General features: G+C 34.5%; 1 protein-coding gene across 3 annotated transcripts in view; it reads right to left on the reverse strand.

Moving 5' to 3' along the window:
• The window catches only part of LOC116741687 (protein FRA10AC1), a 51,484-nt gene that overhangs the window by 13,992 nt on the left and 22,536 nt on the right, over positions 1–14,956 (reverse strand). For all 3 annotated transcript variants that reach the window (XR_004346233.1, XM_032608616.1, XM_032608617.1), the window contains exons 10-13: positions 14,422–14,535; positions 13,270–13,312; positions 11,355–11,473; positions 577–655 (exon numbers count right to left, since the gene is read on the reverse strand). Coding sequence is in view for 2 of the 3 variants with exons in the window: in XM_032608616.1 (XP_032464507.1) it covers positions 577–655; positions 11,355–11,473; positions 13,270–13,312; positions 14,422–14,535 (355 nt within the window). In the remaining variant the exon portion in view is untranslated. The remainder of the gene's footprint in view (positions 1–576; positions 656–11,354; positions 11,474–13,269; positions 13,313–14,421; positions 14,536–14,956) is intronic.

The following is a 14,956-nucleotide window of genomic DNA, read 5'->3' on the forward strand; positions in this document are numbered from 1 at the left end:
AACTCTATGTAGTAGGTATTATTTTATCCCCTTTCAACAGATAAAGCTCAAGTGGTGAACATCCCAGTATATGAGAAGAACTGATAATATTCCAGCCTATATGCAGACAGCTCTTCCAACCAATAGCAGAGAACAATGCATGTGTTGACTTGTGTATCTCTGGGGTGTAAGGTGGCTGTTGGCAAGAAAACGTTTACACCTGTATATATCTTCAAGGGGTTCCCCTGTATAGGTTTATGATAATCAGAATATCATGGATAGGCTGCTCTGGAAGCTAGTAAACAGTATCTCTCTGAAACAATAAAAGCAAAGACTAGGGGGTCATCTGTCAATGTGAGCTGAGGAAAGACTTACTCACCAAGAGGCAGCTGGACAAGTTGGCTGTTTATGGTCATAAACAATGGCTGGGAATAAACTCTGACCTTAGCAGGCTAGGTGTTCCTTGGCTTTAAAAAGACATTCATGATGCTAAGTTTTTCATTAACTGTTATCAAAAATGGCTGTAGCCAGAGCTTCCTAGACTGACGGAGAAGGTATGCATTATCATTGTCTATTAATACTATTATCAGGACTTACTGTGATTTTTCATCTGTCTCTGGTAGTGGGCCCTTCCAAAGTTCAGATTCTGAAGTACTTCCTTCCTCATCAGAGCTTCCTGTTCATTTAAAAGAGATTTTTTTAAATGTGCACATTACATTTAAAACACATTTTGAACTACCCACCAATGCAATTAAATAAATTCCAGATTTACCTGTGGTTTAGCTTCAACTTTTATGGCTCTTCTGAAAATTTAATGCACTTTTCCAGACCAATAAATTCTTTTGAAAAATAATAAGCTGATATATACCAAAGAGCCTCAGCAAATAGACCAAGGATTTAAAGTCTCATGGGAAACTTCTATAAATTATACTGAGTTAAAGTAACAATTCCAATATTAACTCTATATTATAAAGGAATTATCTCTTGCAATACAGTTGTCTTTAATTTAGTTTCTTATTTTTATTGATCATACAAAAGACATGCAGGGTAAGATTTCTGTAGAGTATTTACATTAGGATCAAGACCTTAAGAACTGAACTAGTATATAGGACTAGCTAGTTAAATTATGAAAAAAAATTTGTCAGACTTAAAAAAAAATTAATGCTGATTACATTAACTAGAAGAAGTCCATTTCAATGAAGAAACAGATGTTCTCATACATTGTTAGGAGTAAATACCATTTTCTTGAGGAAAATCTGGCAATATAGATCACTTTAAAATATAGATACCCTTTGACCAGCAATGCTTTTAGGAATTTAATTACTTAGAATAAACGAGCACTCAGATATATGTACAAAGATGTCCATTGTATAACAACAACAGCAAAAGAACACAAGTTAAATCCCCACCAATTAGGGATTAAGGCTTGGTTAAATAAATACTATACAGCTATTAAAAAAAACTCCATAGCACACCTGAATTACCATAGAAAAATGTGTATGCTATATCAAAATTTTTAAAAGTTACAGAAAGCAGGCATAGTATAATACAATTTGTATTAAAACATATCTACATATAGATATATATATTATTATTTATATATGCGTGTGTGTGTATATAAATACACACACACACACATATATATATAAATAAGTTTGTAAGGACCAACCAAACTTAACAGTGATTATATTACCTGTGGGCCTGGGATAGTTTTACTCTTTAAGCATTTCCAAATTTTTTTTTGTATTTTAAACAATAATCATGTATTACCTTTAAACATCAGTAAAAACAATAAATTTTATTTTTAAAACATAAAATAGACATGTTTCAAATGAATCACCCTATATTAGTCAACTAAAAATTATCAAATACTGAAACATGTATTATGAGACAATAAAATTATATGCCACAAAGTAATTATGTTAGCAAATAATTCCTCTCCAGTAATGACCATTAATCTGGAAAAGAAGTGACACAAATTTGGCCTGTCAATACAGAATGCACCTTAGTTAAACACAACACAAAAATAAAACAGTACTGATTTGCCATGATGGTTCTAGCCTTTTTTCCTGTTGGACTTTGATCCTTGAATCAACATGTATGTCTGAACTTTGGTCCTAACTGAATCTATTCTAGCACAAATTCTAACAAAAACAGCAAAAAGATAAAAAAGGGAATGGAGGTTGTGCTTCTAACGATCTACACACAAAGATGATAAAATTATAAAGCTCTGGGAATAAGATTCCCACTCAACGACAGCCAGCACTGGAACTGCCAGTGTCCCAAACTGAATATGCAAAAAGAAAAAAGTACTCTGCTTGGGAGTTCCTTGATGGCACAGTGGTTAAGAATCCACCTGCAATGCTGGGGACACGGGTTCAAGCCCTGGTCCGGGAAGATCCCAAATGCCGCAGAGTAACTAAGCCTGTGTGCCACAACTACTGAGCCTGTGCTCCAGAGCCCGTGAGCCACAACTACTGAGCCCGCATGCTGCAACTACTGAAGCCTGTGCACCTAGAGCCCATGCTCTGCAACAAGAGAAGCCATCGCAATGAGAAGCCTGCACACAACAAAGAGTAGACCCCTGCTTGCCACAACTAGAGAAAGCCTGTGCGCAGCAATGAAGACCAAAGACCCAATGCAGCCAAAAAACAAAAAACAAAAACAAAACAAACAAAAAAGTCTTCTGCTCTTATTTTTATGAAAATTCACTAACTGAGATAAAGAAAGCACAGAAAAACTAATTAGGCCTAGTAAAGTTATCACCATGGTGTTATCCTGTCAATGATGTCAGAGAACAAACCTACAAGGCCTTTGAAAGTGGGCAGCTAATTTGAAAAGGCCTTACAACCACCTGTTTTCTTGTTCCCTCTCAAGAGTATTGCCCACATGCCAGCTTTCCTACACCAGTTTTCTGATAACAGACGATCCAGTTTTACTAAAAAGTACAATTAGTTTAGAATAACATTATAAAATAACTCTCTTTGAAAGAGGACATGCTGAAAAAGTGATCAAATATCCTTAGAGAATCAATCTACAAGACTCCATGGATTATATGACCTTTAAGTTCCCTTACAACCCTATGAATCTATTAATATTTAACTACGAATCTATAATACCTAATTCCATGAGGTTGACAGTAACTACAAATCATTTTTTTGATAACTGCTACAACCTGCCAGAGGTGGAAAGGGTACTGCATTTAGAACAATGGGCAACACAAAATGATGCTTGCATTTGTATCAGTGTCAAATCTACACAGTAATTATTGACAAGCGGCGATCAGAATTTAAGTCACTGACTCTGTACTGGAAGGGGAGCTTGGAGGTCCAGCCCTTATCCAATAAATGAACATCTTACTGTAATACTTCCAATAACAATTGGCTGTCCAATCTAAACACCTCACTACTTCCTGAAGCAGCCCATTCCTTTCTTCAGATAGTTCTAATTGACAAATTTTTCCTTAAATTAAGGCAAAAATCTGTCCTTGGGCTATTTTTATCCATAGACTCTGGTTATGCCAACCAGCCACCAAAAATAAGTCTCCTACATAGTAGCAGTCTTGAAAATATCTACAGTTTCCATGTCTACCTCCTTACCCCTTCCCTCTTCACTTTTTCCTAAGCTAAACATCTACGGTTCCTTCAACCTTCCTCCTATAACAACATTTCAAGTTCTGACAACACTTTGGTTCTTCTATTCTTGACCTGCTTTAAGTTTTCAATGTTCCTTTTAGAATGTAATGCAAACTGCATATAATTTTCCCTATATGCTTTGAATAATGCAAGTAGGTCCACCATCTTGGTTTTTCTGGATATTACATATCTAAATAACTTGGCCTACTGAAGAAGTGGCAAGTCTCCAATTATGAAAACAATGGACAGGTCAGACTTTTACAGACTTAACTTTTGATCTGACCCATTGTGAAGAACAAACACAAAATCTAATGTCCAGTATTTTCGTTTTCTCTGATATAACAATAATAGCTACAGGTTATCAAAGATTACTTCATATAAGACACATGCTTTACATGTTTATTATTTCACTTGACTCTGATAATAATCCAATGAAGTCATGTCTCTTTATACCCATTTTACAGATAGAACTGAGACACAGATCAAATCATTTAATGTGGATTTGTGTAATATATCTGCCCAAACTGAGGTATAAAGAGTAGACTAGGGGCTTCCCTGGTGGCGCAGTGGTTGAGAGTCCGCCTGCCGATGCAGGGGACATGGGTTCGTGCCCCGGACCGGGAGGATCCCACATGCCGCGGAGCGGCTGGGTCCGTGAACCATGGCCGCTGAGCCTGCGCGTCGGAGCCTGTGCTCCACAACGGGAGAGGCCACAACAGTGAGAGGCCCGCGTATCGCAAAAAAAAAAAAAGAGTAGACTAACTTTTGATTCACTGATGAACAGTTATTGATGATATAAGTAAAAGAGCAGACTCTGGAGTTATACACCTGTGTTTAATCGTACTCTGCCATTAACCAACTATTTGACCTTAGGCAATTTATGTAAATTCTCTGGTCTTGGTTCTCTTATCTGCAAAATGGGATATTATATGCCCATTACTACGATTAAATGAGGTATACAACTAAACCACTTGCGATTATGGCTGACAATCAACAAAAGCAAGTTAAAATTCTTTTTCCCTATAGAAATTGGGTTTTTCTTTATGGATCTGGTGTAAATAATCCATATGTTAAATGAGGGTAAAAGGGTAACTGAATATTATCCAAATGGAAATGAAATATATAATAGAAACAGCAGAATTTGAGTTGTAAAATTGCCAAGACCACCTAAGACAGGTCACTGACCACCTGAGAAGATATCTGGGTTTGGCAAACTATAACAAGGTACATGTCCCCTGCTTGAAATGGTTCTACTTCAAGAACCAATCTAAGCTAGAGATTCTTCAGGTTGGCTACAGTATTCTCCTCTCCCTACCACCAGAAGTTTGATCTAGCTGAAGAGGGTGAAGAGACTTAAGATTATTTCCGGGAAATGAGGGAGGTTTGAGAGGGCTGGGGGAAGAACAGTGGGAGGGAGAAGGAAGGAAGAGCAAATGAAAGAATTAATATAAACAAGTCAGTCAAGCCCTTTCCCCAAAAGATTTTTTTAATAAAAATTGGAATTGGAGAAGGGCAATGTTTTTTTTTTGCATTAAATAGGCCTTCACACCTCTCACTGCAACATATAGTTGGAAATTGGCAAAAACTATAAAATTTCCCATTTTAACCTGTGTATGCTTTCTAAAACTATATATACTTACTACCCCATCCTCAGATAGCTTAAGTCTATCGTCTCATGCCTGGCTATGTTCTATAAACTGTCAGGAAACTTAACCTAATGTAGAAGAAGGAGCTACTGATAGATTAGGATTCACATGGGGAGAAAGGAAGTGTCAGTGCTTTAAGGACACTTCAAATATGTTGAAAACAAAATGGTATGAGTAAAGTAATTCATAAAGAATACGTTGTATTCCTAAAGTAGAGGAATACCTCCACTGATATCTCCCTCTTCATTAAATTTTTAAACAGTAAATATCTTTAAAATTCTATTTCTCTAAAATTTCTGATTACTAAACACTTAAAAATTCTCCTTAAGAATTATATACTAAAATGCTAATAAAGTTTAAATTGAATGGTGATTTGGAGCAATTACTAAATATTTTCCTGAGTTTGCCACATAAATATATATTACTTTAAAATCAGAAAAAAATTAACTCTTAAGTTTATAAATTTACAAGTAAGGCTAGAAGTCTCAAATCTCTAAATTTCTATAAGTCCAGATATTATAACATAAATTAGGTATGTTATTGAACTACACTTTGTTAGACCCTATTTATTGCAAGTTCTTTAAGAAATTCTACATCATATTACTGTTGAGATACAAGGTTACTGTTTGTTATATCACAAATGGATACCCCCTTTTATGAATCCACAGTAGATTCTGCTCTCAAAACTGCCTGGAAAAACTGAACACCCTGCGAGTTCTCTTTAATATTGTATGGGTACAATTAATCATTCTACTGGTGGTTTCCTTTCTTTGGTTTGGTTGTTAGGAAGGACAGTGACAAATCTATGATCTACTTTTGCAATTATGCAAGACTTTTTGGTAAATATTTGTCTGTATTAATTTTACCTCTAGCTTTACTTTCCTATTCTTATTTTTCCATTATTTTGATTTCACCTTTAAAAAAATCTTATAGTATATATTTTTGTAAGTCATTGTGAATACTTTTTGGAATGTTGCAGGGAAGAAACAATAAAATTAGTAGCAAATATTCAATGAAATCCAATCTGATGAAAACTATAGGACTTATTAAAAACTGACCAGTAACAACTGTTGCTAACATTTGCTTTCTATGTACAAACCATATATTTAATTTGATCGATCAAAATCACCAAATGATAAGAGATCACTCAGTCTTGTGCAATATAAGCAACATTTCTTAAATTTTAATCCACCTCCCCAATTCTTTTTCTATCCCAACTTCATCCCTCTTGTTCTCTTCCTTCACACTTCATGATGTGAAGTTAAAATGTTTATCCACTGTATTTACTGAAAAAAAAAAAATTTATGCTCTTCTATACTTGACATAAGAAACTTTTAAATGTTCTAATATGGGTAAGAAATACACTTTTGCTCTTTTTTCTATGATTTTTCTCACACAGTACAAAAACAACAAAAATTTACATCAGAACAAGTTACAGTTTGTGGGAAACCTAAACTGTAAATAACTTGAATCTGTATACTTTTATTAAATAAAAACTTGATACTGTTGATAGAATTTCATGATTTCACTGACAGTGAATGTGATGAAAAACAAAAACAAAAAACCCAGCACTGTTTTGTCAAGAATCATCTTGCAGTGGTGTAACAGCTATAGCTATAACTGGAATTCTTCCCAATAGTCTAGTGTATAGACTTGCAGGAAAGCACTTCACTGTCTTCTAATCTTTCCCATTCCTTAGACTTATCTCCCTATTTAAAATGTTAGATTCTTTTAGGGAGGGGTGTTTTATGCTCTTGTACAGCCTGGAATACCTAGCACAAAACATAAAAAATAATGAACACCTATAAAAAAAAAATCTCATGTTGCTAGGACAAAAAAAACCCAAAAAAACCCTCATAGATTAGCTGCAATACAAACAATATTTTATCTACAGATGTTCAACATCTGAAAGCAGTTTACAAATAAATGCCTTTTCTTAATCTTTTAAGAAAAAAAGATTTAAAAAAATCTTTCTTAATCTTTTTTGAAGATCATATACAGGTGAGAATTCTCTGTAATTGAAAATCACACAAAAAAGTATGTCATAAAACAAACATTTTCAATTCTACAATGGTTTACCCAGTGAGGGAAACAGAAAAAGTACTGAAGATCTATTAAAGTAATCTAAAAAAATCATCATTATACAATCTCCTGCAGTAAGACCTCAGGGGAAATATTTCTGAAGGCTGCTAACTCAAAAAAGAACAGAAAACAGATGGAGAGTAACAATTCCTCCAACCTCCCTGGACAGGTCTCATAATTAGCCCAAGTTGTAGCATGAATGGCCCCTTAAGGCCAGACAAGAGGGTATGAGAACTACAGGGTCAAGATTCCAAAGGAAGCCAAGGCCTGGACTGCAACAACTGCTTTATGTTGTTTCTTCACTCCTACTTATTTCCTAGTCATCAGAGAGCAAATAAAAACATAGCTAAACTTCCAATGGCAAAAGAAATATATTCTTCTCTGTCATCTTCTCTGTCATGTAAGGAACAATGATACCTGCTTCCAAGTGTCTATAGGTTAAAAAAAGGACACAACTGAAACCAGAAGGAAGAAGTTGTACGTTTGGGCTAAATGTTAAGAGAAACCTGCTAGCAATTACAGCTGTCTGAAATGTAAAGGAGTATTTTGGATAATGGGTACCTTTTCCCTGGAGGTGTTGAAGCTAAAGCAGAACAAATACATGATAAAGAGCAGTGCATCTTAACCTTTATTGTACATATGAATCATTCTGGGAACTTAAAGTGCAACTCTGATTTAGGAGATCTGGAAGGGTCTGAAATTATGCATTTCTAACAAGCTCCCAAGTGATGACAATGCAAAGGACCATATTTTGAAAGGTGAAACCACAGAAAATCTTTTTGATCATGATTCCAGGGCTGATCTCTGATGTTCCTTTCAACATTGAGAAATTGGTTGATTTCACTGACTCACTCACCTAACATTTACTGAATGCCTACTATGTGGGGCAAGCACTGTGCTTAGGAACTGGGGATAGAGAATTAAACAAGTCACACAGTCCCTTCCTTCACAGAAAAATTATTCCAAGAGTGATATGTATTTCTAAAGGAGAGTGCAGGATGCTATCAGAATGTGCTAAGAGGGACCTAATCTTGCCTGGAGGAGTGGGGTGAAGGGTGTCAGAAAATGCCTACCCAAGGAACTGAGCTTGGGGGCAGGGTGGAGGTGGGAGGGGTAAGATCTTGAACTTCCTGCCAAGACAATTTACCTAAATATCCTGTTCTGTTCACACCTGCCAAAGTAGACTGGTCCTCAAAGTCAAGCTTTGATCTTTCTTACATTTCCTCTCTATCCATTCAGCTATCTAGCCATCCAATTATCCATCCATACATCTACTTATTTAACATTTTGTATGATGGTAACCTAAGGCTATCGGGGTTGATGAGATCACACAGGGAGAACAGAGAGAATAAAGAGAAGCTCTGTAAGAGCCTTGAGCAATTCCAACAAGGGTAAGATGGAGGAGGAATTATAGTCAAGAGGCTGAGGAGAGGCTGAAAAGATAGGAAAAAGATCAAGAAAGTAATTGTTCTGAGGAATGCCAACAGTCCAAATGCAGCTGCGATATTAAGCATTTACTAATTACTATTCAAGTCTGGGCCAAATTAAGGTGGCCTGGCAAGAAAGTATCATATCAAGATCAACCTAATTCCAGATGATCGATCCCAGATGAGAAGATATTAAAGAGGTCTACACGGTTTTCCTAAAAGTTTGCTAAGATGTTGTCATTTTCTGCTTTATACCAAAGAAGCTGAAAAAAAGAACTATACCCTGTGCTCTCTGCTATGAAAGGTGCTCTGAATAAAGAGTATATAAGGCACAGATGTCTCAATTCCACTCTGCTTTGGTTTTCTATCTCTGAAGTTGCCCTGAAACAATCTTCAAGTCTTTCATTTTCTTATTCTTTATTATTTATGCCTTACCTGTGCTAGTGGGGTGCTAGGGATAAAGCAATGAACACAGCAGACAGAACCCCTGTTCTCCTTGTGTTTTATGTAACTGTCATATGTGTAATGAAGGAAAAGTTCCAAGGTTGTGAAAGCATTATAAATGGGAGTCCTAATTTAGATTCATGGTCAGGAAAGGATCCCTGAGGAAGTGACATTTAAGCTTAAATCTGAAGGATGAGTTAGGATGGGACTGGAGGTTTTAGAGAGGAAGCAGCACCTATACAGTCCTTAAACAGAAAGAAGTTTGGCATTTTCTAGAAACTGAAAGGCTATGTGGGTGGAGTGTGAATGTAAGGTGAAGAGTAGTGATAAACAAGCCTTGTATGCTGGATCATATAGAGCCTTTGGGCTTTGTCCAGATATTGGTTATATCCTAAGAACATAGGAAATCACTACTAGATGGAGAATGGATTAAGGAGAGGGAGGTGGGATGACAAGACAGTGTTAGAATCAGTATGGACAATATAGTAGTAGCCTAGATGAGAAAACATGGTAGTTTGAACTAGACTAGAGAGAACATGAGAAATACATACCCTGGGGGTAAAACTGATAGTATTTACATAAGTAACGAGAAAAAAAGAAGGCATCAAGGATAATTTCCCGATTTCCAATATTAGTTTTTAGGTTGACAGAGGTATCGCCTACCGAAATATAGAACACTAAAGGAAAAACATCTATAAGGAAGATCACATGCATATCTATATTATGATTTGAGGGGTGCAACCCCATCCCTAGTCCTGAGTATCCAGCTACCTAATTATCTGTTTTGGAGGTACTGAATAAACTTTTATAAGGCAGGGATTAGTTCTTCTTTAATTTGGAATATGCAATGATTAACATAGTATCATACTATGATATAAATATATTATATAATAGTAAATGCTACAAAATCCTCAGATATAATACACTAAATATTTTACTGGCACATGAGGATAAATAAAAATTTTTAAAAACTCAAATGAGATTCTCACACTTAATTAAAATTTATTTTGAAATTTGAAACATGATTTAGAGACAAAAAAGGTATTCTGTTTCAAATACCATTTCTCAATAAACAATAGAATATCAGTATTTTTCCTCTCAACATCTATCGATTTTACCAAGTCAAAAACTTGGCAATACATATACTTGAATGTATCATGACATGTTAGAAGAAAAAAGTGTACGTAAGAACATAACATATCTTATGATCTTCATAGCTGGAGCAAGGCAGTCCTCTCCTGTTCAAGTATTATGTTAACATAGGCTGGAATCTAATTCAATCTACCATTACCTACCTAATTGAAGTCCAATTCACTCTAAGTTATAGTCAATTTGACTCTACTTTATTATGGACTAAAAAAGCGACTAGCAGTAACCTTCGTAATAGCTAACTATGTACCAAGTACTATGCAAACTGCTTACATGCATTATCTCATTTCAACTTCTGAAAAATCCTATGACTTACTTGGTAAGATTATCATGACCATTTTACACATGAGAAAACTAAGGCTTAGCTTAAGGACTGCTGAGGAAGAAGTAGCAGTTGACTTGGATTTGAATTTAACAGTTATTTACTAATTGTATGTGCACAGCACCATGTTAGGTTCTGAGGACACATACATATCAACCTCTATCATTTCAAGAAGCTCATAAGCTAGTGAGAAAAATCACACAGACCATAACTGAAATCACAGTGTTACAATGTTAAACTGACTTATAGGTTAGGTACTGATTTACAGTGTTCAAAGTGCCTTTCACATCCTTATTTGATTCTCCACAATAAGCGCCAGCAGTATAGAGAGCAGGTATTCCTATCACCACTATGTACACGAGGAAAGTGAAACTCAAGAAATTCAGTGACTTACTCAAGGTAACAAGTCTGTAAGTAACAAATCCAGAAATTAGAATGCTGTTGCAATATTATACCATCTGCCAAAAATGAATCAAAACCAACCTTGTTATTGAAACTCCTGTAAGTTACTGTAAATTCATATCTAAATTCTCCAACCAGTTTCCTTTCAACTACTATAAAACAGAATTCTAAATGCATTTACTAATTAAATTCAACATTTATGACATATGGCAGATTATACTTCATGTTCAGAAATATGAGTAAATATTTTATTTTAATTCCCTTTTACCTTTATCCTTTTTCTTAGAGGATTCTTCTACAGAAGATAATCTGGATTTTTTATGTGATGACTCTTCACAATCTTTTCTGGCTTTATCCTTTCTTTTTTTTGACTTGACTTCTTTTCTCCTTTATGTTGAATAATATAAAGTTAACTTTTTCAACTGAATTTTACAAAAAATAAAAATCAATGGGTAAAAAAGTCAAATCAGTTAAAGTACTCATTTTTAAAATGTAGCTTACATAATAAGGAACCCTTAAATGAGTCTGTAAATATTTTAGGTTAGTGTATTAATTAAAACAATTCTGTAAGATTATGAAGCCTGAGCACTCTGACACAAAGGATTATTTTTTATAAGTTCTGTGCACAAACCTTAGTAAATGTAAATCACAGCTTTTACTCATTTCTTTTCTATATTTTATCATTTAGCCATTCTAAAAAAATTACAAAATCAAATCTCATTTTCCTCCACATAATTCATATCTACCTACACTTTGAAAAAACACATACAAGAAGAAACCACTCTAACAGTTCTCAACCACCAGTAAATAGAAAATTCTACTCTTAAGAATAAAGGAATACAGCAAAGGTATAATAGAATGAGGATGGAAAAGCTTACTGTTAACTCATATATCTACTTTAGACCACTTATCCTTTTACTGCTGTAGCTTTATCTCTTCTAGGCCAAGTTTACAAGGTTGTCAGTGCCATAGCTGGCAAACAACTGATTTTAATTGGTTAAGAAAAGAAACAGGAAAAGGTGATAATGCTGAAACTGGGACTGGGAAAGAGGATGAAGAGACAACAGAGTGGATTTCTTTCAAGAAACTTGCTTATCAGACCTTTCAAATTAAGATACACCAAATACTACAATACTGTTTAAGACAGTAATAACTTCTTGCCTCTTGTAAGAATAATTTCAATCTTGAAATGAAGCTCGAAACTCAAGGTCAAATAAAACTTTGTTATCTTCCAGTATCATTGATAGAGAGGGGAAATCAAGTAATCTAAAAACTTTGCTAATTTTAAGAATTTAAAATTTTTTATTTTTAATAGCTAAAATACTAGATAAGGCTCATTTAGAACACAGCTGATTTTAAATTAATATACTAATATATACATTTTATAAAGTTGCAGAATCTTACTGTTAAGACTTTCAAGTGTTACTCAGAACATGAAACTTGACCACTACAATCATGCCAGGTTACACAAATTTTGTCTGAACATCTGCAACGCCAGGGACTTCATTATGCTTGACTTACCATACGTCAGACACTGTGTCAAGCGTTTTATATGCATTTTCATTTAATCCCCACAATAACCTTAGTATACTCATTTTTAGAGATAATAAAATTGAGTCTTACAGAAGTTACACAGCTTGCCCAAGAAGACTAGCAAGTGGATTAGCTGAGAGGAATACACAGGAAAGCCTACTATCTATATATACTGCACAATGCAGAACAATGATACTCCTTCCCCATTCAGTATGGCAGACACAGTCTAGCTCATTCAATAGGAGCCTGACTTTAACATCTAAAATGAGTATAGAGGTATAATCCTTTGTAAGAATGACAAACTCTAATTAAAACAATGCTTGAATGAGACACAGGAATCACTTTATGAAGACCTGCTTTACAATATAGTTTCTAAGAATATTACAGTATCTGAACACTGATTCCAAACCAAAAATTCTAACATCTATCTACCACCCTGCACAGGCCTTCACGTTTAAAACTGCTTGACTAGAGTTAGGCATGATGAACTTCCAGTTCCCTGGTTTATGTGGTCATATGGTAATGGCGGATTTTATATACAACCAACTAATTAAACCATCAACCACTCAAGTCTACTTTAGACATCCAGTGCAGGTGACTACGTCCAAGAGTACTAAAATTAACAACCACATTTTAAAAGATCATATTACCTGTGATGAAAATTTAATTTAAAGGAACATTCTTGGCATAATCCTAAAAAAAAAAAAAAAAAAAAAGAGTAACAGCACAGAATTGCTAAATTTTAATAACTGCACTGCTACTTTACTTTTAATATCATAAATTGTCATTTTTCTTTACATTCCTTTACTGTAAGAGGGGAAACAAATAATCTGAAGAAAACAATCTGATTCTCTCCCACCTCAAAAAATGTATATATATAATAAAAATTGAATTAGAATGCTTGAGAAATTGAAAATATTCTGCCATTGCTTTAGAAAATGGTGCTGTCAAGTTATTCTAAAAGCAAACTGTTTCACAGGCAGAATTGTATCTCACATCAAAGACATCTAATAACAATAGTGTGGGTATAGTCATTTCCTCTGAAGTACTCTAAGAGTTTTGAAATGTAAAAGAACTTTCAAAAAAGTTCCTCTATTGTGGTCTCATTTTTGCTTTAATCTCAGTTCACACTAGTTGACTCTTCCTCATAAGCACTTCCAGGAAGAACTCAGACACCAACCTTCATTGGTGTGTACCAAGTAGCATATGGGGAAATCCTTGATTTCTACCCAGAGTGGGCAGACACTCTAAGGGCACACGTATTTAGGAACCAGAGAAGGTTGTTAACATGAGGCAGAGAAGAAGCTGACACATAAAAGACTAGCTTAGGAGAAAAAAAAAGAATAAGCAACAGATCCTAAAACATGTATATTAAGAGAAACTTCTGTATTCTGGGTTATAATCCTAAGCTTTTAAGACTAATATCAAGAAAAATCTGCCCTTCTAAAATTTTTTCTTTATTGACAGTCAATAAAGTCTACACCATAACAATATGGCTATCAGCTAATGCGAGATTTTATATTGCCTTTTCTGATACTTTGCATCTCACTCTGCACTGGTGACATTCTCAAATTAATGGAAAGAGGTCTTCACTTCACGAATTACTGGTTTACCTTTGGCATTACAACTATTTCCCCTAATGTCACTCTTGCAACTTTTAGAAGCTCTGAGAAAAAAAGAGTTCCCAAGAAGATACATTAAAAATTTTTAATTGGATCTTAAATTAGCCTATATATTTTAAAATCTAAATTACTAGATAAACTTTGAAGAAATCAATCTTACCCCACCTAAAGTCAACTTACTTAATTTAACAAGCGCATTTCTCTTTTCACCATGCTCAATATAACCAAAATTAACTTCCCAACTCTTTAAGCCTTCTTTTTTATCACAACATTTATTTCCACAGCAAAACTGGCCTGCAAATAAAGGAAGGAATATTAGCTATGATGGTTGGTGACAATATTTATCTATACAATCTGGTATTACCTCTGAAATTTACTCAACATACATACATAACATACATGACATACATATATAAATTCCTAGCTTTATAAAATAATCATTAAAAAACTGACCACAATAATTGTGGTATGTTCAACAATCAAATCAAATTGCTGAATGAACTGTTTAAAAAAAAAAACAGTTCCAGAATTCTTTACCTGATAGATAGTTGACTATCAAGTTGACTATTTATATTAAGATACAGAGTTTTAGTGACTCCGTGTAAGGGAATCTTACACTTTGGAAGATGGAAGTACTAGAAAAGTGTACTCACTAATACCCTAAAAGAATAAGTATATTTTCCAAAGTACATGCACTTATAACTGGGACAATCTT

The sequence above is a fragment of the Phocoena sinus genome, chromosome 16 (assembly GCF_008692025.1).
Source record: "Phocoena sinus isolate mPhoSin1 chromosome 16, mPhoSin1.pri, whole genome shotgun sequence".
Classification (NCBI taxonomy): Eukaryota; Metazoa; Chordata; class Mammalia; order Artiodactyla; family Phocoenidae; genus Phocoena; species Phocoena sinus.